Raw genomic sequence first — 26,992 nt, forward strand, 5'->3', positions numbered from 1 at the left:
GCTAAGGTGAACATGCTGGACAAGCCACACCTCTGGAGCCCATGGCCTTTCAGAAAAGCCACGGCCCCAAGCCTCCTAGGAGTCCTATTGTCTGAAGGCGGCCTTTTTTCCCATCTGACTCTGGGGGTGCGTGTTTGCCATTCAGAACCTACTATATCTTACTGCACCTCCTGACATTGTTACACAACATTTATTGAAAGCACATTTGATGGTAATGAAGTTTCTATTAACTATGATTAAATCTCATAAAGCACCTGAAGATAATTTAAGATGTGCAGAAGCAGAAAATGAAACATTCGGTTTAGTACATTAGGAAACGTAATTGATTAAATTATCTCATTTACAATAAGTGCTTTCATGAGCTATGCGGTGCACATATTTTCCCCAGTTTGTCATTATGATTTGCCAACAGATATCTTAAGACCTCACTTTCTCTTTACACCTCCCTGCAACTCAGAGCTGGCTTCTCGGCCCGCCTGCTCTCACTCAGCCCCGCTCGCGAGCTCTGAGTAATGTCTTCTATCCACCAGGCCTCGTGGAGGATCATGAGCACAGCTATATATGGGAACAGGTTGTTTCTCAATTATCTTCATAATTGACTTTGATTTTGCATCAGTGATGATTCATGTAGTCTTTAAACTAAGCCCCTCTTTCACGGAACAACCACAGCCTGAATTTATATAATGCTCTCCTAACCGTGCAGCTTACAGAACCCCAACTGGATTCCTCTGGGAGCCTTCTGCAATCACATTGATTCTGTTAAGGTTTTATTTTTAGGAAATCACAAATTAAAACAGTTTAAGCGATTCCGTTGCAGTATCCAGCAATTAAGCATGGTGTTCATGAGCGAGAACCCCAAGCAAAAACTAATTCAGGAGTCCCTGAGGACTAGAAATAGCTACTGTGGGGTTTATGGCTGGAAGTACAGATGTAACCAAATTAGAATGGCACAGGACTCACAAACTAAGCATGAAATTAATTTTTTAAAAAACACATTCCTAAGTAACTCTCACGACGGCCACCACACGGATACCCATGATCCTGTGGGTATGCCGCGTGACCACTGGTCGGGGGTGGGGTGGGGTGGGCATGGCTATGTCACCAGGAGGCAGTTGGGAGTCCAGCTGTCACCCTGTCACCCTGAGCTCTTGACACAGGCTCAAGCCAAATATTCACTGACCCGATTTTTTCCCGTCCTTCCTTCCCTCCCTCATACACATACACACACATACACAACAAGGTTCCCCCACCTTCAACCTTCCTGAGTTCAAAATCAAGCAGGCAGGATGTCAGGGGACCACTCACTAAGTACCGTTCATGATTTGACGGGTAGGGGACCTCAGGGGAAAAAAGTTAAGGAAGGAAGTTTGTTTGTGTTGTTCTGTCAAGTTCTCCGACTCGTAAGTAATGCCCCGCCCCCACTCCCATTATCTCTCAAGCCTGCCTGGAGGAACCTAAGGCAGTCTGAACCCAACAGCTTTCCTGGATTTTTTTTCTCCCATCTCCTGACCCCTGTCCCAAGGTACCTATTTCTGTCTATCCTCACAGGGTCTTAATTCCTTCAAAGAAGTTAGCTCATAAAAGCTATTAGCTCTCCCAAGCTATTTGAATTTTAGTACCCTAGGATTTAAAAGATCAAAAGTCATCCACTTTATATTAAAATGGGAGATACTGGCCAGGGACATCTTCTACAGGCTTATAAACAAAACCAGGCAGCTCGCTACCTCTCCTGTTACTGAGAACTGTGTTGCTGAGGCTCCTCCATCTCAAGATCTCCCCGGAATGCCTGATACACTTCTGAGTGCTTCAGGATCATGTGGAGAACATATGAACACACAGATTCCCAGGAGGACCTTTCCCTCATACCCCCACCTTGTTTCAGGGATTCTGATTCATTTGTTCTGTTCTGAGGTGGAGTATATTTAACAAGCTCCCACCACACCCCAAGATTCTGGTGCACATGGTTGCTGATCCACTTCTTGAGAATATTGTTCTAAGACAGTTACTCTCAGCCCAAGCTACACGTTGGAATCTGAGGCTCTTTCAATAAATAAGCATTCCTACACTTCGAGGTGGAAACTATAAAACAAAACAAACGAGGAAACAAAATGGAAACAGACTCATAAATACAGAGAACAAGGGGGTGGTTGCCCAAGGGGTGGGGGGGTGGGGGAAATAGTTGAGGTGGATTAAGAGGTACAAACTTCCAGTTATAAAACAAATAGGTCACAGGATTTAAAGTATAGCATAAGGGATCACAGTCAATAATATCGTAATAACTACGTATGGTGATAGATGGTAACTGACTTATCACAGCAGTCATTTCCTAATGTACATAAAAGTCAAATCACTGTGTATACAGTATTGTCTATCAACTATACTTCAAGGGAAAAATATGTATTGAAATATGCATTAACGTTTTTATATCCTAAACACAAAAAACAGGGATTCTAACCCACCCCAATTCTGATTGCATTGGTCCCAGGTACAGTCTGAGAACTGGGGTTTTTAAAAGGCCTCCAGGTGGTTATGAAGTTCAGCCAAGGCTGAAAACCACAGGGTCAAAGGCTGAGCAGTCAACCATTCACGCTGCACAGCTTTTCCCAAATCTGCTGGCTGTATACAGCCCACAAAAGGCAAAGGCCTCCCCAGGAGGCAAGCCTGTGGATGGAAAGCTCGAGATAGCACTGACACCAAACTTTGCAGGTCCTGATGATTCCACTGTGGAATACTGGATTCTCATCTACCTAGTTGCCATGGAGTTCACAGTTTGCTTCTCAGGTGCCCCCTCCTCCTAGGTGGAAAGGCTTGTTGTTGGGCTTTTGCCCAAGGCTGCTCTCCTGGAAGCTTGTACTGACAAATATTTATTAATTTTAATGCTATAAATCTCCTCAGCAATAAGAATCCTAGATGACATTTGCAGAGAAATGAACTTACAGGCAGGCAGCATCAAGAGGAGAGATTTACTTTTACTGGAGGGAGGGGAAGGGTGTGCATATTTCCTTTCAATTTCAACCTCTGATATGCCCGATTCCAAACCCAATGAGGAGAAGCCCTGAAAACCCTGGGTCTTTCGCACAAGCTTCAATTCTGTTTGGCTCCTAAACAAATACAACAGTAAGGCAGCAAATAGGAGAATGAATTATATTCACAAGAGGAAAAATAACTTACTTTGGGGTTTTATTTCATGAAGAGGTTTTTTATCTAAAAGAAAGAAAGAGAAAAAGAAAGTTTCATTTAATAAATTTACATGGAGCAGACAGATTTCCTATATCACTGTATGTCCACCTCTATAAACGAAACATTTTCTCTATTTTTGCAGATGGTATGGATTATGTTGTTCATATTTTCCCCTTTCATTCTAATTTCATGTTTTTCTCTTGTGCAATATTTTCCTGGGGGTGATTGCTTCATTTCTTTTATTTATTCTTTTATTTTACATTTTCTTTTCCCTTAGGCTTACTAGAGTTCCTCTCCGTTGCATTTGCTGGATTCTTATCAGCGTGATGAGAGCAGTGAGCTCCCAGCGAGTCCCTACTTTCTATACAGTCAGAAGACAGATCAGGTAAACGGATCAGGTAAGGGATGTTATTTCACTCTGTGTGATGAGGAAAAAAAGGAGCTCTTGAGTACATATTTAAAGGGATCCTACATTGGTTTAGCAGCTATCATAGTCTGGATGAAAAAGCTCCAGGCTATGGAATGTGCCCGTCCCTGTCAAGGATGGGTACAGTATTGTGAGCTAGTTGGAGGTTTGCTTGTTTCATGTCCCTCTGATCTGTTACAATGTGTACCATCTCTCTGAAAAGGGCAGTTCGTTGGTTTCATAGCATTCTGATCTGTTACAATGTGTATCATCTCTCCCTAATCAAGATACTGAGCAGTGTAGCAGGAAGGTGAAGGGGACAGAGAAATCCCATTCAGGGGTCAGGCTCAGGTGAGACCTTTTCGTCATTTCTCTCCCCTGCCCTCCAGCCACTCTGTCCTGCCCTGTCTGCCATCACTATTGAACACTGTACATCACTTTGAGAGCTGGGGCCCGTGGCTAACTTTGTCTTAGACCATAGACCATCTACTTCTCAGTCCCCGTTCCCCGGCTGTCCCAGGCTAACACAACTCCACCACGGCACAGAAACCTGAGAAGATGCGGCTTTAGTGACCATGTCAAGATTCCAGAAGATCGCACGGCATGCCCTCTCTCCTATCAGTCCCCTCCCGAGGACTTAGATGGAACATGGTCAGAATGTAAGCTTTGAGGCTGCTGCTTATCATTCAGAGTCACGCTACGGCAGGGGGACCTTGAGAGGTCACCTTACAGGGTCCCTTTCCTCCACGTGCCTGAAGGCGAGCCACATGGGGTGAGACACTGCCATTTTGTATTACCTTTTTAACGGCATCAAATCTCGCCCAGTACATATTGGAGAACTTCAGAAATATAATCTGAAGGCCACATAACCCTCCCAGGCAGAGAGACATAGCTATGGTTTGAATCCGTCACCAGACAGGTATTACCCTAACCCACTCCTGCCCTTGATACTCTTTCTGACAGAAAACCCTTGCTGTGTGCTTTATGGAAGACGGCTCTTGTGTGTTCTGCCATGGGATCTGTTATGGAAGGAGCTTTTAAAAAGTTGTAAGACACACTCTCGCAATGGCACCCCCATTGTTTTTTTCTCATTACAAGGAGAAGGTTAATTGGCAAGGGATAACTCTTGACAAATCTCTCTTTAAAATGAAAAATCTTCATAAAAGATAATAATTTGCTCAGGCAGATAGGATCACGTTCAGATTTTTATACCGCCAGATTTCTTAAAACAGACAACACTTGGATCCCCCTTCCTGCATGAATCGAGGGCAGCTAGTTGGCCTGAGAGCGGGTAGCCCTTCCCCCAGCCCAGATGATAATGTGCTCAAGACTGAGAATCCACCGACTTTGGTGGGTTTAACCTGGCTTCAGTTTTTGCTTGTTGCCTGCTATCAGAACGTGTCTGGCACGGGCGCAGGATGCTGGCAGGCCAGGCCAAGACGTCTGGAAGTGATGCATTGCTAATGTTACACACAGAGACATGCAGAACATCTGTTTAGGACTCTCGCTGAGCTTAACAGCATTTTCTTCCACCTAAACCACAGGAACGAAGATTATGCTGGGTAGCAAAACGAAACTCCATTAAAAACAGGTGAGATATAGAACCACTCCTCACAAAATAAATCAAATACAGTCAGGTTGTTAAAACACTGAGGTGGTCGGGCTCTACCCGGTGCAGCTCCACAGGAAGAAAGAGTGACTGGGGCGGAAAAGCCAGGGCTTAACTGGTCATGAGACAAGGTCAGGCCACAAGGGCACACAGGGCAGAAGAGTGGGACACTTCCCTTCCTGACTCAGCTCTGGGGACATCGTGGCTGGCAGTGGCCTTGTGGAAACTGCGCATACTCTCACGATTAGAACAGGCTTTCTGTCGTGGATGGCCTTCATTCTATCTGTGTGACCTCAGTGTTCTGCACAGTAACATGGAAATAATAATGTCCTTGAGTATCGGTGCAGAGATGAAACATGATAAATATAAAGCCAATAGCTCAGGGCTAGCATGTGTTCAGTATCCATCAATGGTAGCTGATACATAACTTCAACATGTTCTGAACAAGAACATCCTCGTCAGTCACTCGGAATAAAAACAGGACCCCTTGAGCCACCCTGCTTGAGACACGTCACAAGTCCAAATCAGAAGCTGTAATGGATTTCAGGGATTCTCGAAGGGAGTTAAGAAGCCGTGTCTAGTCCTAGCTTCTGCTTTAGGAAACTGAGCACAAGTCAAAACTTCAGTTTCCTGATATGAAAAAAGGACAAGGACCAGGAGACCTCTGTGGGCTCCCTAGCTTTCACCCACTATAAACCTGTGCACTAAAAGCAAAGGCATTCCACAGAAATTCCTATGGAATGATTTCCTAAAACAGAGTAAAAAAATATTCAGAGGGCCACTGCTCTACTGCAGGGTTTGTTAGCGTGTCCGTGTGTATCCTCTAACAGAAAATGCTAGAAGCCTCTGGTGCCCAAAACAGCTTCCGTTCCCTGGCATCAGCATCAAAACTGGGCCTTGCTGGATTTTGTGAGATAACCAGTATCCTGACAGCAAGCTGCTATCATTAAACATTCTCCTGGTTCGAAATATCAGAGATTGCTCTACCATGAACTTGAGAGAGAGGTCTACCCACTGACCTCCCTCTCTTTTGGAACAACTGCCCACCCCACACTCCATGTTCTTTTATTCTGTTTGCAAAATCATTCTCACAGGCCCTGGGCCATGCATCCACTTGGCCTTGGTCAACCAAATCCTTTCTATTTTCATTTTACCTCTCTCCATGTTCAAATAACCCCCTAGTAAATTAATCCATTAGGGCCATAGTTCTTAATGTTGGCTGCACATTAGAATCACCTGGGGAGCTTTTAAGCAAATACCCATGCCTGGGCCCTAGTCCAAGGCCTCCTGACTAATTAGGGTTTGTGTTTTTGTGATTACTGAGTGTACTAATACTTCCCACCAACAAATCTGGGGCCCTGTGTACTCAACTTCAGTAGTCTTGCCTCTCTGAGAACCTTTGGGGTGGCCGCAGTATACGGATGGACCCAGGAGGAGCCCTCCTGTATCCTGCAGGCAGAAAAATATAATTCTGAGCTAGTGGCAGCTGAACTTAGTTTGAGAAAATCACAAGTTTTCCTGGGGTCTAACTTAGACACTGAGAGGCACCTTCTGGGTAAATGGAAACTGATGTCATTACAACTCAGTCTTATAATGATTGTGTGTATTTACAAGTTAAAGATGCAAAAGTATGTTTTTTTTTTTAAATTTAGATTCAATTAGCCAACACATAGAGATCATTAGTTTCAGATGTAGAGTTCAGTAATTCATCAATTGCATATACCTGGTGTTATATGCAAAAGTGTGTTTTACACAGTCAAGTTTTTTTTAAGAATCTTTGTTATTATTTACATAGTCGGTACACAGTGAGTGTATGCAAAATAAAATACATATGTAAGTACAAAGACAAAAACCCCTGTAATTCCACACCAAGAGATAACCATCATTAATGTTAAGTTATATACACAGCCTAGGCTTCCCCCCCCATATTTGTATATATAAAACTATGTGCACACATATATGTTTATACATGTATATTTGCCCGAAACTATAGAAGATTGATAGTAATTGATCATTTTTACCTACAAAGACATGGAATTGCCCTTTATATATTGTTTTACAATCTGCTTTTGTCTGTGTTGCATGTGTGTAGAGGTATACATATTTATATATAAGAAGTGATTAAGAATAAAGGGAAAGAGAGAATTATTTTTGGCCATGATTCATTTCTTTGCCATCTTTACTTTTCTTGCTTCCTCTGTCACAGGAGATGCTCCTCAAGCATTCCCATGGTATCCATTGTTCTTAGGAGCTATTTATAGCTGCACCCCTTCCTTCCCACCCACAGCCAGCCTTATCCTTTCTCTGCTAGGAACAAGCGTGGTCAGCTACGCATATCCTAGCCCCTATCCCAGGGGTGTACAGAGAGCAGGCCTGAGGAGAAATGACACTGGGGGACAGATGAATTCAACTGTAGCCCACAGGGTGGCCCAGAGACCGCTCCTCAAAACCTGGGGTTGATTATTTGAAATCAGCTCCTCGTCTTTTAAAGACTATATAGGTATGTTTGATAGACTCTCAGAGTCTATGTCACTATTTTTGAGAATCAGGCACAGAGCCCACTCAGTGGGACTGAAAACCCACCAGAACAGTGAGCCCAGACTCTGCCCCACGGCAGTAATTCACATATGTCATTATACTTAATGATTATGACCATTCTCTAATTTCACTAAACCAGCCATGCCCCATTTTTTCATCTCCAAAGACCATCTTTATTATTTCCTTCATAGATCCTATGCTTTGAAACCCTTTTCACCAGTCCCCCTACCCTGCCAAAGATACGTGTTGACTGTTCTGACTCTCCATTCTTTGTCATCTTAAAATATTTAAGAGCTGATTTCTGAAGTCAGTGGAACAGTCAAGCCTCCTTTCTCAGTCATTCTTTAGCTATTTTTGTATTCGGTGGAATAATTCTCTAGCATCAGCACCCAGGAGTCAACCCTGATTCCACATTGCCTGCAAGTCACGGCCAAATGCTCTGCCCGCCTTTCCGGTCGTCTATGAACTGGTCCCACCCTATCCAAAGTGACTTTGTTTCTGTAGCCCTTGAACACCAACCCAAGCTCCAGTCTGGTCAATCCCTGAGCTCTTCAGGCTCACCTCCGTGTTATTGACTCCCCTTAGGAGACCCTTCTCTCTCCTATGTAAAAATGCCCTATTTCTCAGGCACAGATCAGTTTCTGAGGCATTCATGATCTCTTTGGTGATTACTCTGCTTACAGGAATGTCACACCTCTCTGGACAGTTTATCTTTCTTATAGTCACTACAATACAATGTGGGAGGGGGTGCCTGGCTAGCTCAGTCTGTACAGCACGAGACTCAATCTCAGGCCTGTGAGTTCGAGACCCACACTGGGTGTAGGGCTTACTTAAAAAAAAAAAAAAAAAAAAAATACTTGGGACGCCTGGGTGGCTCAGTTGGTTAAGCAGTTGCCTTTGGCTCAGGTCATGATCCCAGCGTCCTGGGATCGAGTCCCACATCGGGCTCCTTGCTCAGCAGGGAGCCTGCCTCTCCCTCTGCCTCTGCCTGCCACTCTGTCTGCCTGTGCTCGCTCTCTCTCTCTCCCTCTTTCTAACAAATAAATAAATAAAATCTTAAAAATAAAAAAATTAAAAAAAATACAATGTGGATTTTTTTTTTCCAGATGTATACTTCAGAACTGTTCATTTGATTTACTTTAGACTTTTGAATCACGGTCAATTATGGGTCCCTAACATATAAATCATATTTAAATGATTTGCTCATGAATAATTGGCACGGCAACCAGAGAATCACAGCAAGAAAAACAGAGGAAAAATGAAATTTGCTTGATTATTTACTGATTGGTCAAAAAGAAGTTGATGTTATTGATTACCAATGTGTTTAATTTGTACATGCTTTTGCTCCCTCCCATAACTAGAAATAATTAAGGACGAGTGTTATGCTCTCTGAATGCTAGCCAAGGCTGCAGGAAATCCCAGGGCCTGCCGGATCTGCCTTCTATTAGCTCTGGCAGATAATTAGATAAACACCAAGCTGGTTTTGCATTGGCAACACCACTGCTACTGAATATGTCAGGCAGACCCTGAAGATGAGAAGAGGGGGTCTATTCTGTTCTCCTCTCGAAGCGGAAAGTTCCTGTAGGCAGTAGAACACAGAGACAACACCACCAGCCTCCAGCTCTTCCCAAGATCAAAACCGCAGAAAAACCAAAAGAGCATTAAACAGAGCCCATCTCTGGTTTCCACTCTTTCTGAGTTTTTAATTTCCTCGCTGCATGTTGGTTTTGGTTCATTTCAAAGATACTGCTCAGAACTTACATTTTAGAGACCAGACTGTGGACACACATTACTGGCTTCGTTCAATTCTAGCTTCTTCACCCACCCCTCCTATCCCCGCCCCTACCCAGCCTGTACAGACTATTCCAACATCTACGGCTCCTTTGAAAATGCACTCTGAGCACATCCGTAGAGGACAAATGCTGAAAACACGAGGGTTTTAGAGATTTCTCCCAGGGTTTCCCTGCTGGCCAGAGGTATCTGGGTAATTAGTGACATTCTGGGACTGAACGGCAAAAACACCCACCTGAATAAAAAGTCAGAAGGCCCGAGATACATTATTAGTAAATAAAAACAGCGCTAGGGACATCTTCTACCTACAAATTGTTCCAGATCCCATCATGTTAATTAGGGGAGGTCAGACAGGTACACAACAGAGAGCTTATGGGTGTCACTCCTCTTGACAGTGACCTTCCAGAATTGGCTCTCAGTCAAAGCACATGATTAGTGTGCAATTAGGAGACGATGTCTTCCCCCCACCTTTCAAATCTGAGGTCTCTTTATAGAAATGCCCTTTGCATTTTCTAAACTCAGACAAGTCAGTGTCCATAATGACCATGTTCACAAGGAGCATTTGCATATTTCATTTTTGAGGGAGATCATTTGAATTTCTAGAATCCATACCATCTTAGTTATGAAATTCTATCCATTCCCACTGGTTCTCTGTGTTAGGTTTTTTTTGTGATAAACAGAGTAAAATATGCTCTTGAGTCGCTGCAAACACTTCTAAGCACGGGTCCACAAAGACTTTATCAGAAATTGGCCTCAAAGTAATAAAATGCAATGTTTCTATCTCAGCTCCAAGGGAAGATGTCTATTAAAATCCTTTTTCTATCCAATAAATTAATTTGCTTTGATTCCCTCCCTTCCAACCACAATAGGAATACACACACATTCAAAACCAAACACAGTTCAGATAATATAAATTTAAGGAATTAACTTATTAGTTAAGGTCCTGATGATTACTTTCTTTACCTCAAGGCAGGAGTGATATCTAAATTCTTTAAAAATCTAAAAAAACTCCTAAGACATTAAAAATAGAGCTACCCTATAACTCAGCAATTGCACTACTGGGTATTTACCCTAAAGACACAGATGTAGTGAAAAGAAGGGGCACAGGCACTCCAATGTTCATAGCAGCCATGTCTACAATAGCTAAACTGTGGAAAGAGCCAAGATGCCCTTCAGCAGATGAATGGATGAAGATGTGGCCCATATATACAGTGGAATATTCATTCCTCAGCCATCAGGATGAATACCACCATTTGCATTGACGTGGACGGAACTGGAGGGGATTATGCTGAGTTAAGTAAGTCCAGCAGAGAAAGATAATTATCATATGGTTTCACTCATATGTGGAACATAAGGAATAGCTCGGAGGACCACAGGAGAAGGGAGGGAAAGCTGAACCGGAAGAAATCAGAGAGGGAGATGAACCATGAGAGGCTCTGGAGTCCAGGAAACAAACTGAAGGTTCCAGAATGGAGCAGGCATGCTCTGGTTTCTCTTCAGATCGTATAAATCTTTTGCCTTTTACAAAGTGGAGGGGGGTGGGGGGATGGCGTAACCAGGTGATTGGTATTAAGGAAAGCACGTGTCATGATGAGCGCTGAGTGTTATATGCAACTAATGAATTGCTGAACATCACATCTACAACTAACGATGTACATACACTGGCTAACTGAACATAATAAAAAGAAAATTAAAAACCTTCTACAATGAGTGCTGGTCTTGACATAGGGTCGTGTGGCTCCCTGCTGTGTCCAGAGTTGTCCCTTTTGCTGTTGGATCATAGGGAAGTGTGGGTAGGGAATGGACGGGGATAGGATTCAGGAGGGTGGTGGCTTAATGACTATTTACCAGTTGCTAAGAAAATACTTAGCAATTGATAGACATCGGCTATCAGTCCCACCTTAAAAATATTTTGCTTAAAGAGAAATTGTGAGGAAACCTTGACTTGTACATTTTTTAAAAAAGATTTTATTTATTTTGACAGAGAGAGCAAGCACAAGCAGGGTGAGCCAGAGAAGCAGACTCCCTGCTGAGTAGGGAGCCTGACACAGGGCTCCATCCCAGGGCCCTGGGATCGTGAGCTGAGCCCAAGGTGGACACTTGACCAACTGAGCCACCCAGGTGTCCCAACTTGTACATTTTTTTAAGCTTCATCAGTCCCTATGCTAGCCATACGTGTTCCTACCATTATAGACTGAGTGACTTGCACGTAGTCTATCTCTGTGTTTTCCACCTATTCCCAGTCCCTAGAATAGTAAATGGGATGTAGTAGGCTCTTGATAAGTAGTTGTTGAATACATCAACAAGTTTTTGTGGAATACAAAATCAGGGTCCCTAAATTCCCTAAGGTCTGTACAAATTCCTAGGATACTATAGCCTTTCAGTGAAGGAATTGAAATGGAATGCTAGAGACTTGATTTGCTAATTCATTTTCTAGGTGAGGCTGACATGGTTTTACCTTTGTTTCATATGTAGAAGTTGTCCCCCCTCATGCTGCTGGATAGTCCTCCAAGTGGCTAATTTTATATACAAACAAATTAAAATTTCTCCTCAAAACTGGCTAAAAAACAAGTATCTGAAAGCACTGACATGCCCATGGTATTGTTTTCATATTTTATATGCACACATGTATTAACCATAAGCTATTGAAAATTACCTATGAAATATACATACATACATATATGTATATGCAAGCTACATTTAAGATATAAAATTATAATAATTTCATGTTTTTATCATGGGATGAAATCTAGAAATCATCTTGCCCAACCTGCTCTTTTTATTTATTTATTTATTTATTTAAAAGATTTTATTTATTTATTTGACAGAGAGATATCACAAGTAGGCAGAGAGGCAGGCAGAGAGAGAGAGAGGGAGGGAGGAAGCAGGCTTCCTGCCAAGCAGAGAACCCGATGGGGGACTCGATCCCAGGACCCTGAGATCATGACCTGAGGTTTAACCCACTGAGCCACCCAGGTGCCCCCAAACTGTTCTTTTTAATAGATATGGATGCAAAGCACAGAATCCAGAGGGATTTGCTCAAGGTCACATGTTAGTTAACAACACAACTGAACAAAGACCCAGGACTCCCGATTCCTGATTCTGAGCCCTTTTTACTATCCCATGATCTCTTTCTCAGTGATCTTGGCAATTTTCCACTCCACTGAACACTCACACTGTCCTCTGGCAAACACATGTATGCAAAGCCAGGTCTTTTCTTACTGTAATACCGACACTTCTCTGGAGAAAGGGGAAGGCCAGGGTGATGAGGATGTCTGCTGATGATGTTAACATCTTCATTTTAGGTATTCCCTTTCTCCATGACCTTGAAGAGACGCATACACATGTAATTTAAGGAGAAAAGGTAGAGTCAACACAAAGAAGTTTCCTCTCTATTAATTCATGTTGGTAGTACACCCCAGAGGCCACTGAATTCTCTCCTCTGTTTTAAATCACTTCCTTGATTGGGTTCTTGCCATTTCTTTTATAGCTGGACCACTCCATGATCTCAGGCATTAAATCTTCCTCTAGTCTAGACTAATATTTCTTACCCAGAGTTGTGTACTGTTGAATCCCGATTAGATATACTGCAGAGGTAGAATCTGGATTCACACTACTAATGAAATAGAAAGAGTTTATTTTACATGCCAGAAAGCCAAATTTTTGGAAACTTCCGAAAAAGGACCTTGGACATCCATAGTTACTGATAAACCAAACCTAGGAAGTATTTTTTAAAAATATGGAAAAATATGGCAAAATTGCTAATTTTTCAGATGTGGGAATGCAGAATAAGGGAAGTACCAGACATGTAACAAATATTAATCCAGAATGGTTGGCAACAGTTTGGTAATTCTGGAATCTGTATATACAGTCTCATAGTGTGTATGCCCGAATTCTTTTCTAGAGAAAAAGAAATTTTGAATTTGTGTTGGAAAAAAATTTATAAAAATTGATTTTCTGAGGAGGTGGTCAGAACAGGTGTATTTTATAACGTGAAGGAAACCTATCTAATTCCCAGTCGATATTGTGAGGACTGATTCTCTCATGTGGGATCATCCAGGCCTCTCTCTGTGGCCTTCCCTTTACGTGATTTTGAATTACTGGTGAGAATCAAAGAATTTTAGAACGGGTTGGGACCTCAAAAGTCACCTGTCTCCTCCTCAGGACCAAGTTCCACCTGCAAAGGGAGGCTGGAAGATGATGAGCTCTCTGTTCAGCTGTTCAGAAAGTTCTGAGAAAGGACACTCAATTTCTGGTTTGACACAGCGTTTAAGAATCATCATGATTCCCAGGCCCCTGGGGGGCTCAGTGGGATGAGAGTCTGCCTCTTGATTTTGGCTCAGGTCATAATCTCAGGGTCCTGGGATGGAGCCCTGGGACAAGCTCCATGCTCAGTGGGAGTCTGCTTGAGATTTTTTTCTCCCTCTCCTCCCTCTGCCTCTCCCCTGCTCACAAGCTCTGTGTCTCTCACTCTCAAATAAATGTCTTTAAAAAAAAAAAAAAAAAGAAAGAAAGAAACATCATGATTCTTAAACTCTATTTTCCCACAACTATCAATCAGAACTGGATGGTATAAAGAACACAATTTGTATTTCATAGATTTTAATGACAAGTACGTTTTATTTCATTACATATACTATATTCATCAGATATATTAGGAAATGTTTTAAGAAAATATCTAAAGTGTCATAGTGTCAATATTTAGCAGAATAAGGAAAACATAGTTTTTCTGCCACAGGAATTCCTTCCCTAGAAGACACACACATGATAATTAATTTCACAAATGGAACACTTTCTGTGGATGCCTTACACGGATTAGCTCATCTCCTCCTCATAAAGAACCCTTTTCAACAGGCACTATTAGAACTTCAAAATATATATATATATATATTTTTTTTTTTTAAAGATTTTATTTATGTATTTGACAGACAGAGATTACAAATAAGCAGAGAGGCAGGCAGAGAGAGAGGAAGGGAAGCAGGCTCCCCACTGATCAGAGAGCCCGATGCGGGGCTCAATCCCAGGACCCTGGGATCATGACCTGAGTCGGAGGCAGAGGCTTTAACCCACTGAGCCACCCAGGTGCCCCTAAAATATATATTTGTTAAAGATTTTATTTGAGAGTGAGAAAGCGAGCAGGGAGGGAGGGACATGCACTCTCCTCACTTAGCATGGAGCTCAATGTGAGTCTCGATCTCCCAACCCCAAGAGCATGACCTGGGCTGAAATTGGAAACGTAACGACAGAGCCACCCAGGTGCCCTGATACTATTCAAGCTTTTGTTTTACAGAGGAGTAAATTTAGGCTTGGAGAAATTACTTGCTCATAGGACTGTAATTAGAATTCAAACTCAAGCAGTCTGACCCCAGAGCCCTGACTTTTCAACCTATTCTTCACCTACAGGATAAATGTCCAGATCTACTAGGCTTGGCTCATCCATTTTTTTCAATCCAAGCTTCAGGTCCATTTCTAATCTTTGAAAAGGAGAATAACCAGTTTCAACTCAGAATCACAGAGAACCTTCAAAGGCTATTCAGCCTCTGCTCTGAATGCTAGATTCACCATCCTGGGTTGGCCTCCATGAGCTCAACTTCATCAGAAGCTGATGATGTCCCTGAGCTTCTTGGGTATGGCTTCTACAAATATTTCTATTTACTTTGTTATGGATGTGCATTCCCACCAACTCTCTGGTTCTGTGGCCGAAATTTCACTTCCTTAAGAAACGTTTGTAAGTTTTCTAATGGGATGTCTCGAGTTCATGCTGCCATGGGGATCTGTTCTTATCTGTTTACTTTTCTTGGGTTTTTGTTTTTTCCAATCTAAGTAATATGATCTGGAGGTAATGTATCCTGCTCTCCAGCTGCCCAAATTTAATTTTATAGTCCTTCCTATTTATAGTGGAGGTGTTTTATTTCAATTGTGCTCATAAAATGAACCAAGTTAACAAGATGTGCCTGAGATAAATGATCTTCCAGAGATGTTTCTGAAGCATGTGTAGCACTTTCTGTCCAATTCCACCAAAACAATGTAAGCATAGTATAAAAGTACACATTGAAATATGTGGGTGGGGCATGGGACAGGAAAAGGTGGATGGAATAGACAAACGGTACAATAGTTGCCTTGATTTCAATTAGTTGGGAGAGAAATTCTTCCCTAGGTTCCTCTGTCATGACTATGTATGTGTAGCATACAGGTCTATAAGGAACTAAAGAGAAGGTGATGACAGAAGAACACTGTTCTAGATGGAAAAAGGCACATTAAGTGTTTTAAAACCAGTTACTTAGAAGGGTCATAGATTTTTAATGACTTACAAAATACACATCCATCACAGACCAATGGATGAAAGCCAAACTTTACTTGGAAGGAGGATTATGCTAGATAAATGATCAGATGTCTTTATCTTTTTATTAACGAGGCTAAAAGTAGAGAAGTCTATAATGGATGGATAACAAAGGGGAGAGATTTTATGGTAATTTGTTGGATATGGTTTATTCTTTATCTTCTTTATGCTCCATTCCACTCAGGACATGACGCAAAAATGACAGTTTTAGCCTTATAGAATTAAAAAACTGCTTTCACTAAAACACATGAGTATTGAGATATCTGCGCTTTATTTTCTTTTTTAATTAAGCACACTGGAAACTTTAGTCATGAGGCTCTCCACTCTGTCTCATTAAAGCTTGTTACTCACAGGCTTTCTTATTGGGTCCCATAATGGGAAAGTGTTTACTGGGGCATGGGGGAGAGATTGTTGCTAAGCTGCTAATGATACCATATGTGTCCAAATCTACATTCTTATTACTCCTGTGGGTCTGCAATATTATATCCATTTCTGCTATGCAATATACATGAAGGCAACTCTGAATTAATCAATTGTTATACAGAAAGGCAGCTGTTGGGTATTTCAAGGAAAAACCTTTGTGTAAGAAGGAAAACCTACTATGTACTATAAATGGGATGGAAATGGGTTTTTAATATTAAAACTACTTGGGAGAATTAGCAGGCAGTACTTAACTTCTTGACAACTTAAGAATGCACTGTGCTAGGATGTTATCCTACTGGCGCCATTTTCCTTTTGCTATGTAAAGTTTATGCTGTAATTAAGCAATTGTGCAGTGCAGCTGGCTCTCAAATACGAACTTATCCAACACAAAGTTTAAGAATGAGTCAAGTAGGTATTCTGGACTCTTCTGCCTGAAGGAAAGGAAAGAATGGGTTTTGTTTTGGTAAAGGGAAACTCACCCTTTGTAATCCTATATACAAAAAGTAGGCATTCTGTAAACCACTAGCAAAAAGAGTTGTTTTGGATGCACTGAGCTAACCCAGAATGAAAATTCTCCTCTTCTGTGCCCTAGGAAAGATCGAGAAGGGACCCAGGTAATTACTGTAATGGATAACAATAAAGCTCAGAATGGTCCAAGAGAAAATGCTGACCAACTCAGCCTTTCCTTTGATGCGATTACAGGCTCACCTTTTCAGGAGCTTCCTTTAGGTCATTTTAGCGGATCATTCAATAGACAATGTGGTTAGATTATTAGAGGTAGCTTGGGGATATTTACTTGAACCCGCTGCTGTACAGATGTCTTTACCCTTGATTTTGTTTCCAAACTGCCTATTCAAACTTTTCCTATCAATATACCCATCAGAAATGAAACCAAACCAGCATTCAACTGATACGTTGGTTTTCTGAGCTGTCGACGTTGAACTGACCTATCTCACACCTTTGACAAGGACGGATTAGCTACCAGGTAGCTCAGCCTTAAAGATTTCCTCTCTCTTTCAGACCCCCATGGCATTCCTCTGGCTTCAGTCTCATGACACAGCTAGGCACTAATCTCCTCTGAAGCAGACCGATTTAATCTTCTCAAGCCACAGCCCTTCGTTTTCTATCTGCCAGAAGAGAGGGAGAGGGAACAGGCTTCTCTTTTTCCTCAGGTTCAAGCTTACCACCCCACCAATTTCACCCTCTGTTCCCGTCAATGAGGCATGCACCTGTTATTGACTTCTGGCTGCAACCCTCCCAGCATAGAAGCCACCAGGTTCACCAAGTAGAAAGAACCTTGGTCAGAAAACTACCCGAGGCTGGTGGTTAAGCTTAGAAAAGTTTCTTGATAATCATACCACAAAATTATCTTTCCGGAAGAGAAATGCACTAGCATAAAAGTAGTGGATATATAGTTTAGCTTGTAATTTGGATCCTCGGACTGTTATTGGCAAAGATTGCCTGATCTTACTCTCACAAGTCTTGGGCATTTATTTTCTTGCGGAAAGCATTTAGGTGTGGCCGTCTGTGATAGCATAACACTAAGGTTCTGTGCACCAGTCACAACTGACCAAGCAACAATCACACCCAAATATTAAAGCAATCATTCAGAGCTGGCAGCTCCATCTCTAGGAGAAATGCAGCCTTCAGGGACAACCGAGCAAGTCCAGATACTCTCTTGAAAGCTAAATAAAATCTAAGAATTGTAGGTCATCCAAGAGTCAGCAGTGCCATTGTTAAACCTCCAAGAGAAGCTGGGAACTGAAGAATTGCTTGAGGGTCATGTTTGGCATGAAAGGAAAAAAAAAAAAAAAATCAGAATGAAGGAGATTCCCCAACTGTAACATGACCTAGATCCTTTGCAAAGCTCCTGCTCCATAAAGCTGTTGCCCGATGCTATTTTAATCAAATCCGGCGCTCATTGCCGAAACAGCTAGTTTTACCAAGAGCACTATGGCAGATGACCAGTGACATGTGCGGTGATGTTGGCACCATTTAACTAGACTGCTGCTCATTGCTTCCTGCAGAGATGGTAAAATGGAATCCATTTTCCTTCACACTGGTAGCCACTCTCTCTCTATGTTCTGGTGTTGGGCTCGTATAAACACACCCTTTGCCATTGATATAAAAATAGATCTTATTCACCTCTACGATTTCAGAGGCTTTCTTCTTTTTCCCTCAAAATGCTTAGGCATTGTAGCCATCAAGAGTCTCTGATCGAATCTGACTGACATCTCAATAAGCATAAGACAGAGGCTAAGGAAGCTAGAAAACCATGCTTGGGTAGACAACGGAGGAATGTACAGAGGAGAAAGGCTCACAGCATTTTAAACTCATGGCGGAACTTCACAGTGATCTTAGTTCCAAAGCCGGACATATTCCAAGGTTCCTCGTCTCCCTAGTGATTTTATTTCCACTATAGGAAAACAGAAACCAAAACCGCACTAAATTATACATGTGTGACTAAAACCATACATGCCCAATGTCTACAGAGAGGTTCATTCCATAAACGAATGGACTGCTTCAAGCAACCACCTCAACTATGGCCATGACCCACTCTAGCGGCAGAACGAAGCTCTGGAACTTCACAAGTACATACGCATCCGTGGTGATTAGTTTTATGGGTCAACTTGACTAGGCCATCAGCTGCCCAAGTATTTGGTTGAAAATCATGCTGTGCGAGTGTTTTGGGATGAGGTCAACATTTAAATTGGCAGACTGAGAAAAGCAGACTGCCCTCCGTGATGTGGGTGAGCCAAAGCCAAGCTCAGTTTAAGGTATAACCATCCCCTGAGTAAGAGAATTTTCCTGCCTGTCTTTGAACTGAGACATTTGCCTCTAAAGATTTTGGACTTGCTGGCTTTTATAATCAAATAAGCCATTTCCATATATATACATGGAAATGGCTCATTTATATATAACTTATTTTTCTATTTATATATATATATATGGAAATGGCTCACTTATATATAGTTTATTATATATAAATATAAAGAAATATATAAGTACATATAAAATATATATATTTATAATTTATATAATTTATATTATATATATATTATATGTAATACTATATATAATTAAACTGAGCCAAGCTCAGTTTAAGGCATAACCATCCCCTGAGTAAGAGAATTCGCCTGCCTAACTGTCTTTGAACTGAGACATTTGCCTCTAAAGATTTTGGACTTGCTGGCTTTTATAATCAAATGAGCCATTTCCATATATATATATTGAATATATATATGGAATAATTTATTTTTCTATTATATATATGTATATGGAAATGGCTCATTTATATATAGTTTACTATATATAAATGCTATATATAAATATAAAGAAATATATATGTACATATAAAATATATATATTTATAATTTATATAATTTATAATTTAATAGGATATATATGTATTAAGGGGTGCATGTGTGTGTGTTTATACAGCTTTCAAATTTGAGACTTGAGGTCTAGGCTGACCAGGACACTTTAAGGACTGGTAATTCCTTTCAGCTCTAAAGACAACTCTTACTCAAATGACAAATGCCTGTGTACCACAGTGCAAGCGTGAATAGATAATATTCACATATCTGACAATTCTTTCTTCCCTTAAGGGCTAACGATTGTCTGCTTCCAGCAGTACCTCGAAGACCAAGTTTTAGCCACAGATTTCCCCCAGGTGCACATCTCATCGATGGTTGATAGAGAGGGTTATTACTATGATCATCTAAAATTCAGCCAGTAGCCAAAGAGTTATACTGTCAGCAGTTCTTTAGAAGACAGCCAAGATTCACAGTCCTAACTATATCAAAATATATGGCTCTGTGTTAAAAAATAGACCTCAAAGGTCTATTTCAGAAAATGTGGTGGTAGTCAAGGATGGTCAAAAACACATTTCCTTAAACCTCTTTGCTACCGAGTTTGTGTTAAATTTCCTAACATTTTAGGAGAGAGAAGGTGTTCAGAGGAAGGCCAGTGGTTGGAAAACTAGGGAGCATGGCTCTGCCCTCACAGACAGCTTCTGATACAGTTCCTGGCACTGAATTGTGTGGGGCCTTTAGTACTTGGAGTTGAGAAAATAAAGGCACTATGGGCATCAGTAAGTGGTCGTTTCAAAGTAGTAATCATTTTCGCTAATGTTTTAAGCACCTAGATTTATTGTGAGAATACAACAGCATGTTTGAATATCCTTGCTCGGAAGGCTATCCAGTCATACCGATGCAGAAAAGTAGATCCAACTCAGACATTCCCTTCATACTGTCATTTTCCTAAATAGCAACACATATTCTTGAAAAGGTGACCAACTACTGAGCTATATTATTTCTTGCAGGCTATCTTCCAGGAAGGCTACTTAGTTCTAGAGAATGAATGTGTCCCAAATCTCCTGTTTCTTAAGGACCTAAAAGCAAAGTCAACACACCTTAGCTCATCTGAGTCGGCAAGCGAAGAAGGAATTTGTATTTACTGAGCACCTACTCTGTGCCATGAAATACTCACATATATTCTTTTATCATTTAGTCTTTCTAATAACAGAGTTTTTGATACTTACATGGAGGAATTAAGCGGTTGGGTGACATGACCAGGTCACAAAGCTTGTATGGGGATAGCACCAAAATCCTGTCTATATGATGCTTTGATCCTCCCATACTTTCTTATCTGGTCAGACTGTCACCTGGAGATGGTGATATTATAACCTTAGGAATAGAGCAAAGGCTTGGGAGTTTTGAACTGGACATTTTATTTAGGTACAAAACCACCCACCTCCTCAAGGGTCATGTTTTCCCCCCTATTTGTAAGGTAACAGTCACAATACATGTCCTTTGCCACAGAACCATGGTCTCTGGAGATTATTAAAATATAAATATAGTATATAGATACATATATATATATATAAAACAGTAAAAATATATAGTAAATATATATAAAACAAAATTTATAAAATACAAAATATATTATATAAAAAATAAATGCTTTACAGTGCTGTGAAATTCTTGGCCTCAATAAAAGCATAAGGTGATCAGTAACAGAATGTCACCAAACTTTAAAATGGTGGCTAGTGAAAGAAAAGAACTGCTGAGCTAAAAAGCAACGTTAACCACTTTCTGAAATCAGCCCTCTTAAAATATTATTGGTTGGGGCGCCTGGGTGGCTCAGTGGGTTAAAGCCTCTGCCTTTGGCTCCGGTCATGATCCCAGGATTCTGGGATTGAGCCCCGCATCAGGCTCTCTGCTCAGCAGGGAGCCTGCTTCCTCCTCTCTCTCTGCCTGCCTCTCTGCCTACTTGTGATCTCTGTCAAATAAATAAATAAATAAAATCTGAAAAAACAAAACATTATTGGTTAGATTAGTAAGTATGCACCTTTAAGGAAGTAACAGTGAAACAATATTTAAAATGACCCCGTCACTACTAAAAATGTACTGGATCACTTTTTCTACTCTTCTCACTCATTTTCTTTTTGCTCTCGGAGAATGATTTCACATTCTGCTCATGGGTTCGAGCAAATGAATGGTCACGACATTTCTTTCGCAGTTGTGGACAAACACTGAAAATGTGAAACAGAAGGTGTTACCTAGAATGCAGAGACCATCTGTACAGTTTTCAGATTCCTGGCTTAGCCCTTCACAGAACTTGCCCCCGTTCCTTGGGGGTGGGGCCGTGCACTCCCGAATCCGCAAATGCTCGCACTCTGGGCTGCAGACCGACCATTCGCTCCACACTTCCCAGCTCCCATCCACTTCAAGGGAAACAAAAGGAACCACCATTAGAAGGATGCGGGCAGCTCTCGGGAGACTCACCCCAGGACTGCTGTTGTTCTTATAGCTGGATTTTTTTTTTCCAATTTATTTATTTTCAGAAAAACAGTATTCATTATTTTTTCACCACACCCAGTGCTCCATGCAAGCCGTGCCCTCTATAATACCCACCACCTGGTACCCCAACCTCCCACCCCCCCGCCACTTCAAACTTATAGCTGGATTTTTAAAGAAACCATCACTACCACAAAAAAAAAAAAAAAAAAAAAAAAATTCTGTTTATCTTCTCTCCATAGTTTCTTTCCTAAAGACAGAGACTAACAAAAGCGGTGGTGTAATTCTCTGCCTATTTCAGGAGGAGACCAGTTACTGAATTTAGGCAAGCATTCGCATGATCAGTGCCCCTGGGGTGGCTAATAATGTCATTACCCATTCTTTCCCAGTCTTGCATGCCAGTACATCTTAGATGGACAGATAAAGTATATGGGGGTGATCACCAGTTCCTTGTGGGTTGCCAGTTCAGAACAGAGAGTAGAACAAACTATCTTTAAGCCCTAAAAGCCCTAAACAATAAGAAGTTAAACCTATATATATTGACAGTATTAAAGTAAAACAGGTCAGTCAAACCCCAAGATACCAGGACTTACATAAATAGAATTTCGTGGGTCACAGATTGCTGCTCTATGTAGAAATGAACAAACTGATTTTAATTCCACTAAAAATTGACCCTAGAGATTATGGCAGCTGTTGGAGGCAATTGTCCCATTACCTCCTAGGAATAGTCCAACCACGTTTATGTGGGTTAAGATAGATTGTGCAATTTTTAATCTAGAGCAATGAGTCGAGAAGAGGGTAACCTAAAAAATACTGAACTTGAAGCAAAATGTCCAACTACTTGTCTCAGTTGTGTTCACAAATTGGCTCTTGGGCAATCCCTTAGCCTGACTTTACTGTTTCTGTCAAGTGGGGGCTAATAAAACTCACAACACAGAGTTAAATGACATTACATGTATAAAAGTATCTTGCACAGTACCTGGCACATAGTAAGCACTCAATAAATGTTTACTGGATACGAGTTTAAAATGAAACTCCAAGAATCAGCTGCTGGCAAGAGCCTCAGCTTAGCTCTGAGCGGAACTAGATCTGAAATTTTAAAGACTCGAGGCTCAAGTTCAGTGTCCTTGGAGTTCATGTTTTATAACGCATGTGAGACCCAGGATCAATTTATTTCTCAGTGGGAGGATACGCTTTCCAGAAAGAAAGTCATCTTCCAACTCATCTACTCCTCATTGTAGAAATTGGGTTAGAGCCAGTAAGAGATGAACAAAAGAGCTTATAAGAGCCATATTTGGTCAATGAAGCTTCTACAGAAAGGAAGGCAAACACAGACCACATGTAAAATAGAAACTGCTGTGATATTGTAAGATCTCCGCCAACTGCACTGGAAATAAATACAATGCCGAGAAGGTTAGTTGATTGGTAAGTGATGAAGATGGGGCCAATTTCTGCTACCTGCTTTGTGCTCACGGACAACGCCATCTCTTGTTATCATATAAGTGCCACCCGATGGGAGAACCCAAGGAGAGAAGGGAGGGCTTAGCCTGACTCGACACGGGTGATATGGAAATACTTCAAAGACTTTGGCTTATTGATGGTGAGTGTCCAGGATCATGTGAATGAATATTAAACATATGTACGCCCCCAAATGGAGGCCTCTCACCCAGGTGCTTGCTATCCCAGCATTTTGGACAAAGGCTGCATTGTGAGACGGTGGGAGAAGATAACTTTGGGAAGGAAGGTTCTACTCAGGGCTTCCCACCAGCTTACTAGTGTTGGTGGGTCAGAAGGGAAAAAGGGAATCTACACATATCTCACCAGGACAAAGAGAAGTGCAGGTTATTTTCTGCACTGACATTCCCTCACAAAAGGCCCCACCATTGAGAGGAGCTGGGTTGGTGCAGGTCCGGGAACGTTTCTGCCATCCTCTACCACAGCGAACATTGCAGGCTGACCACTCTGTCCAGGAAGACCAGCCTCCATTCACTGAGAGAGAAAAGTGGGGAGGGGAGAAAGAAAGGAGAGAGGTTTTTACTGATTGCCTACTATGTGCAAGCCACTGCGCCGGGTGTTGTGAGTTCGGCATAAAGGGACCAAGAGACCCTGCAGACGCGACTGTCCGCTCCATCATGAGGCAACAGTGGGGCTCAGCCCGTCTCTATCCCTCTGTCTACTCATCTGATAGGAGAGGGACCCAGAGAGTTTCCTCTGTGGGAAATTATGAAAAACGGGAAGAAGTCATCAGCATTATCTCCAAAGCACTTGAAAAGCCAGAGTACAGGAGGAAAATATCAGCATTTGAATTTCTATTACTTTAAGTGCTTCAGAAATAAATCCCAGGGCTCTTCTGTGGTGAAAGGGAATACCTTTACTTAAATAGCTGGGAAGTTCTTTTATCAGATACCTGAGATATTCAGCAAATGGTAATGTTTGTTTCTGGTGGATTTCCTATGCCAGTAGAGGAAGCGCCCACAGCAGGTCTGGGGAGGATGGTGGTGGATGCCGGATTTGGGAAGGGTGGGAGGCAGAAGCTGCCCACTTCGCTTCTTTTCAAATATAAACACGATGGGAGAAAATGAACGACTTTTAAAATAATTTTTTAAAAGAGGGATCGGAAATGTCACTCTCTCACAGAAGTCCAGTACTGGAGGGAAGAGCAAACACATCTCCCCCACCAAGTGGGAGAGGCAGGAGAGAGCACGGTAGCGGATGACCCCTGAAGTCCTTTCAGCTCTAAACGATGGACGTTGTAATGAAATACACATCCCTCTCCTTCTCTGCTTTCCATCCTCCCTATCCATTCCTGGCCTTTGGGCTGGTCTTACCATAAACCACCACTGTGGCTGACAGGCTCCTCCTCTTGGCCACGATGTTGGCTGCCATGCAGGTGTAATTGCCTGAGTCCGAGAGCCTCGCCTGCCGGATGATGAGGTTGTGGTCAGCCCTGGTGTCAATGTTCTCGTCTTGCTCGGAGTCGATGGGCTCCTCATTTTTCAGCCACTCCACCTATATGAAGAAAAGAACGCTTCTTGGTCATTAAAAAGAAAAAGAACTCTTTTCTGGAATTGCTAGGTGAGCAGTTCTGGTGTGGGGGAGATACACATTCCTAACATATAGAGCAACGGCAATGATTTTTTCCATATCTCATCCCTTTTACTTAGGCCATCTGGCATATTCAGGAAATGACTACTTGATTCAGTACATGATATGCACTGACTTTGACCCCATTTTTTAAAAAGGCAGTGAAGGAGGGAAAAGAGGAGACTACAATTAGGTCATTTCATTATATTTCATTTTATTGCAACACGGATGACGACGACTATGTTTCCACGACAAGTCCAATATGGAGCTCAGAAAATCAACACACATTGCAGAACTTTGTGCTGAGAGGATATTTATGTTGTCACACAAGGTTTCAGGTCAATGTCTGCATTTAAACACATTTTAAGAAAGGTGGAATGGGGCGCCTGGGTGGCTGAGTTGGTTAAGCATCCGACTCTTGGTCTGTTCTCAGCTCAGGTGATGATCTCAGAGTGCTGGAACTGAGCCCTGCCCCAGGCTCTGTGCTCAGAGAGGTAGTCTGCTTTCCCCTTCTTCCCCTACTACCTCTCCCCCTGCTTGCGCTCTCTCTGTCCCTCTCTCTTCCTAAAATAAACATTTAAAAAATTTTTTTAAAAGGTGTGATAATGTATAAAGGCCAATATAATACAGATTTGGGCAATCATAGGGATTAAAATCCAAATCTCAGTGTTCTCTAGTCTTGGAGATACATTTCTCTAGTGATCAGTTATGTTAAAAACTCCTTCAATTATCCAACAGACATTTAGGCTGGGTTAAATGCCCAGCACACTTAAGGCCCAGCTTCTCTTCTGGAAGAGAGGACTTCTCTGAGCACAGACTAGTTCCATCTCTGATATACTTTCTCTAGTTTGCTCTTGGAGAACCTATTTCCCTCTTTCTAGTTCTGCTGTAATCCTACTGTTGACCCAAATGTCACTTTCCTGGGATATCTGGAGAAGACAGAGATGGAACCTTCTTGCTCCCTGGATCGTCACCCTCCCCCCAGACAGAATTCACCACCCTTAGTGCCCCTATTTTATCAAAAGGGCCAGCTTCACCCCTGAACTGCCTACCTTCTCACTGTGTCCTGCTTCCACATCTAAACAACATCTCCACTCTCTAGTGCCATCTTGGTAGCACTAGATGCATCTCACTTGACAACAACCATTTAGCTCTAGGTATCAGCGTATATTATACGCAGATACTTAACAGACACATTAAAGCCATAATTTAACACAGAAAAGCTATAGCAGTGACTACCCCAAAGAGACACCACACAGTAGCAAATGCGTTGGGGGTCTTTCCCTCACACCCTGCCCACCATTAGCGCGGGTGATTCAAAGTTGGTTTTGGAATAAGATACCTCATTGCTGTTTAAATCCAAGGAATTCTAATTTCCAATAAACAAGTGGCATCTGTTGTACAACAGTTTGGTTTTGTAAGGATTTGTTGGTCTCTGTGATGAAATTTACCCCAAGTACTCCCCCGTTAACAAGAGTTCAGAGTACCAAAACATCACCATCCAAAAACTACCCTCCAAGAGGTCAATTTTGGAAAACAAAGTGACACAAAATAGCTAAAGAAGCGATCTGAGAACTGCTTTTACATATCAGGAAGAGGAGAAAAAGGAATGTGGTTCAGGGCCACGAAGTAAAGAGGAAAGGGTGACTACCAGCCTGAGTTCCTGAAGGGGTCGCTGTGTCCCAGCCTGGAAGAGGCACAGGCACTAATGATGACCACCCTCCCCCAACCCAGGTAATCTGTGCTCCCTCTGCTCCTGCCCTTCCGGACTCCTTCCAGTCCTAGAAAGTTCAAAGCAAGTTCCCACTTCAGGGCCTTAA

General features: G+C 41.9%; 1 protein-coding gene across 2 annotated transcripts in view; it reads right to left on the minus strand.

Annotated features, from left to right (window-relative positions):
* UNC5D (unc-5 netrin receptor D) overlaps window positions 1–26,992 on the minus strand; it is a 233,451-nt gene that overhangs the window by 81,226 nt on the left and 125,233 nt on the right. Inside the window, exons 4-6 of one of the 2 annotated variants that reach the window (XM_044225400.1) lie at window positions 24,917–25,097; window positions 21,851–22,015; window positions 3,172–3,204 (exon numbers count right to left, since the gene is read on the minus strand). In XM_044225400.1, coding sequence (XP_044081335.1) covers window positions 3,172–3,204; window positions 21,851–22,015; window positions 24,917–25,097 — 379 coding nt within the window. Of the gene's footprint in view, window positions 1–3,171; window positions 3,205–21,850; window positions 22,141–24,916; window positions 25,098–26,992 lie in introns of those variants that run through there. The other variant, XM_044225401.1, reaches the window with a different exon arrangement.

This window comes from Neovison vison, chromosome 11 (genome assembly GCF_020171115.1).
Source record: "Neovison vison isolate M4711 chromosome 11, ASM_NN_V1, whole genome shotgun sequence".
Taxonomy (NCBI): Eukaryota; Metazoa; Chordata; class Mammalia; order Carnivora; family Mustelidae; genus Neogale; species Neogale vison.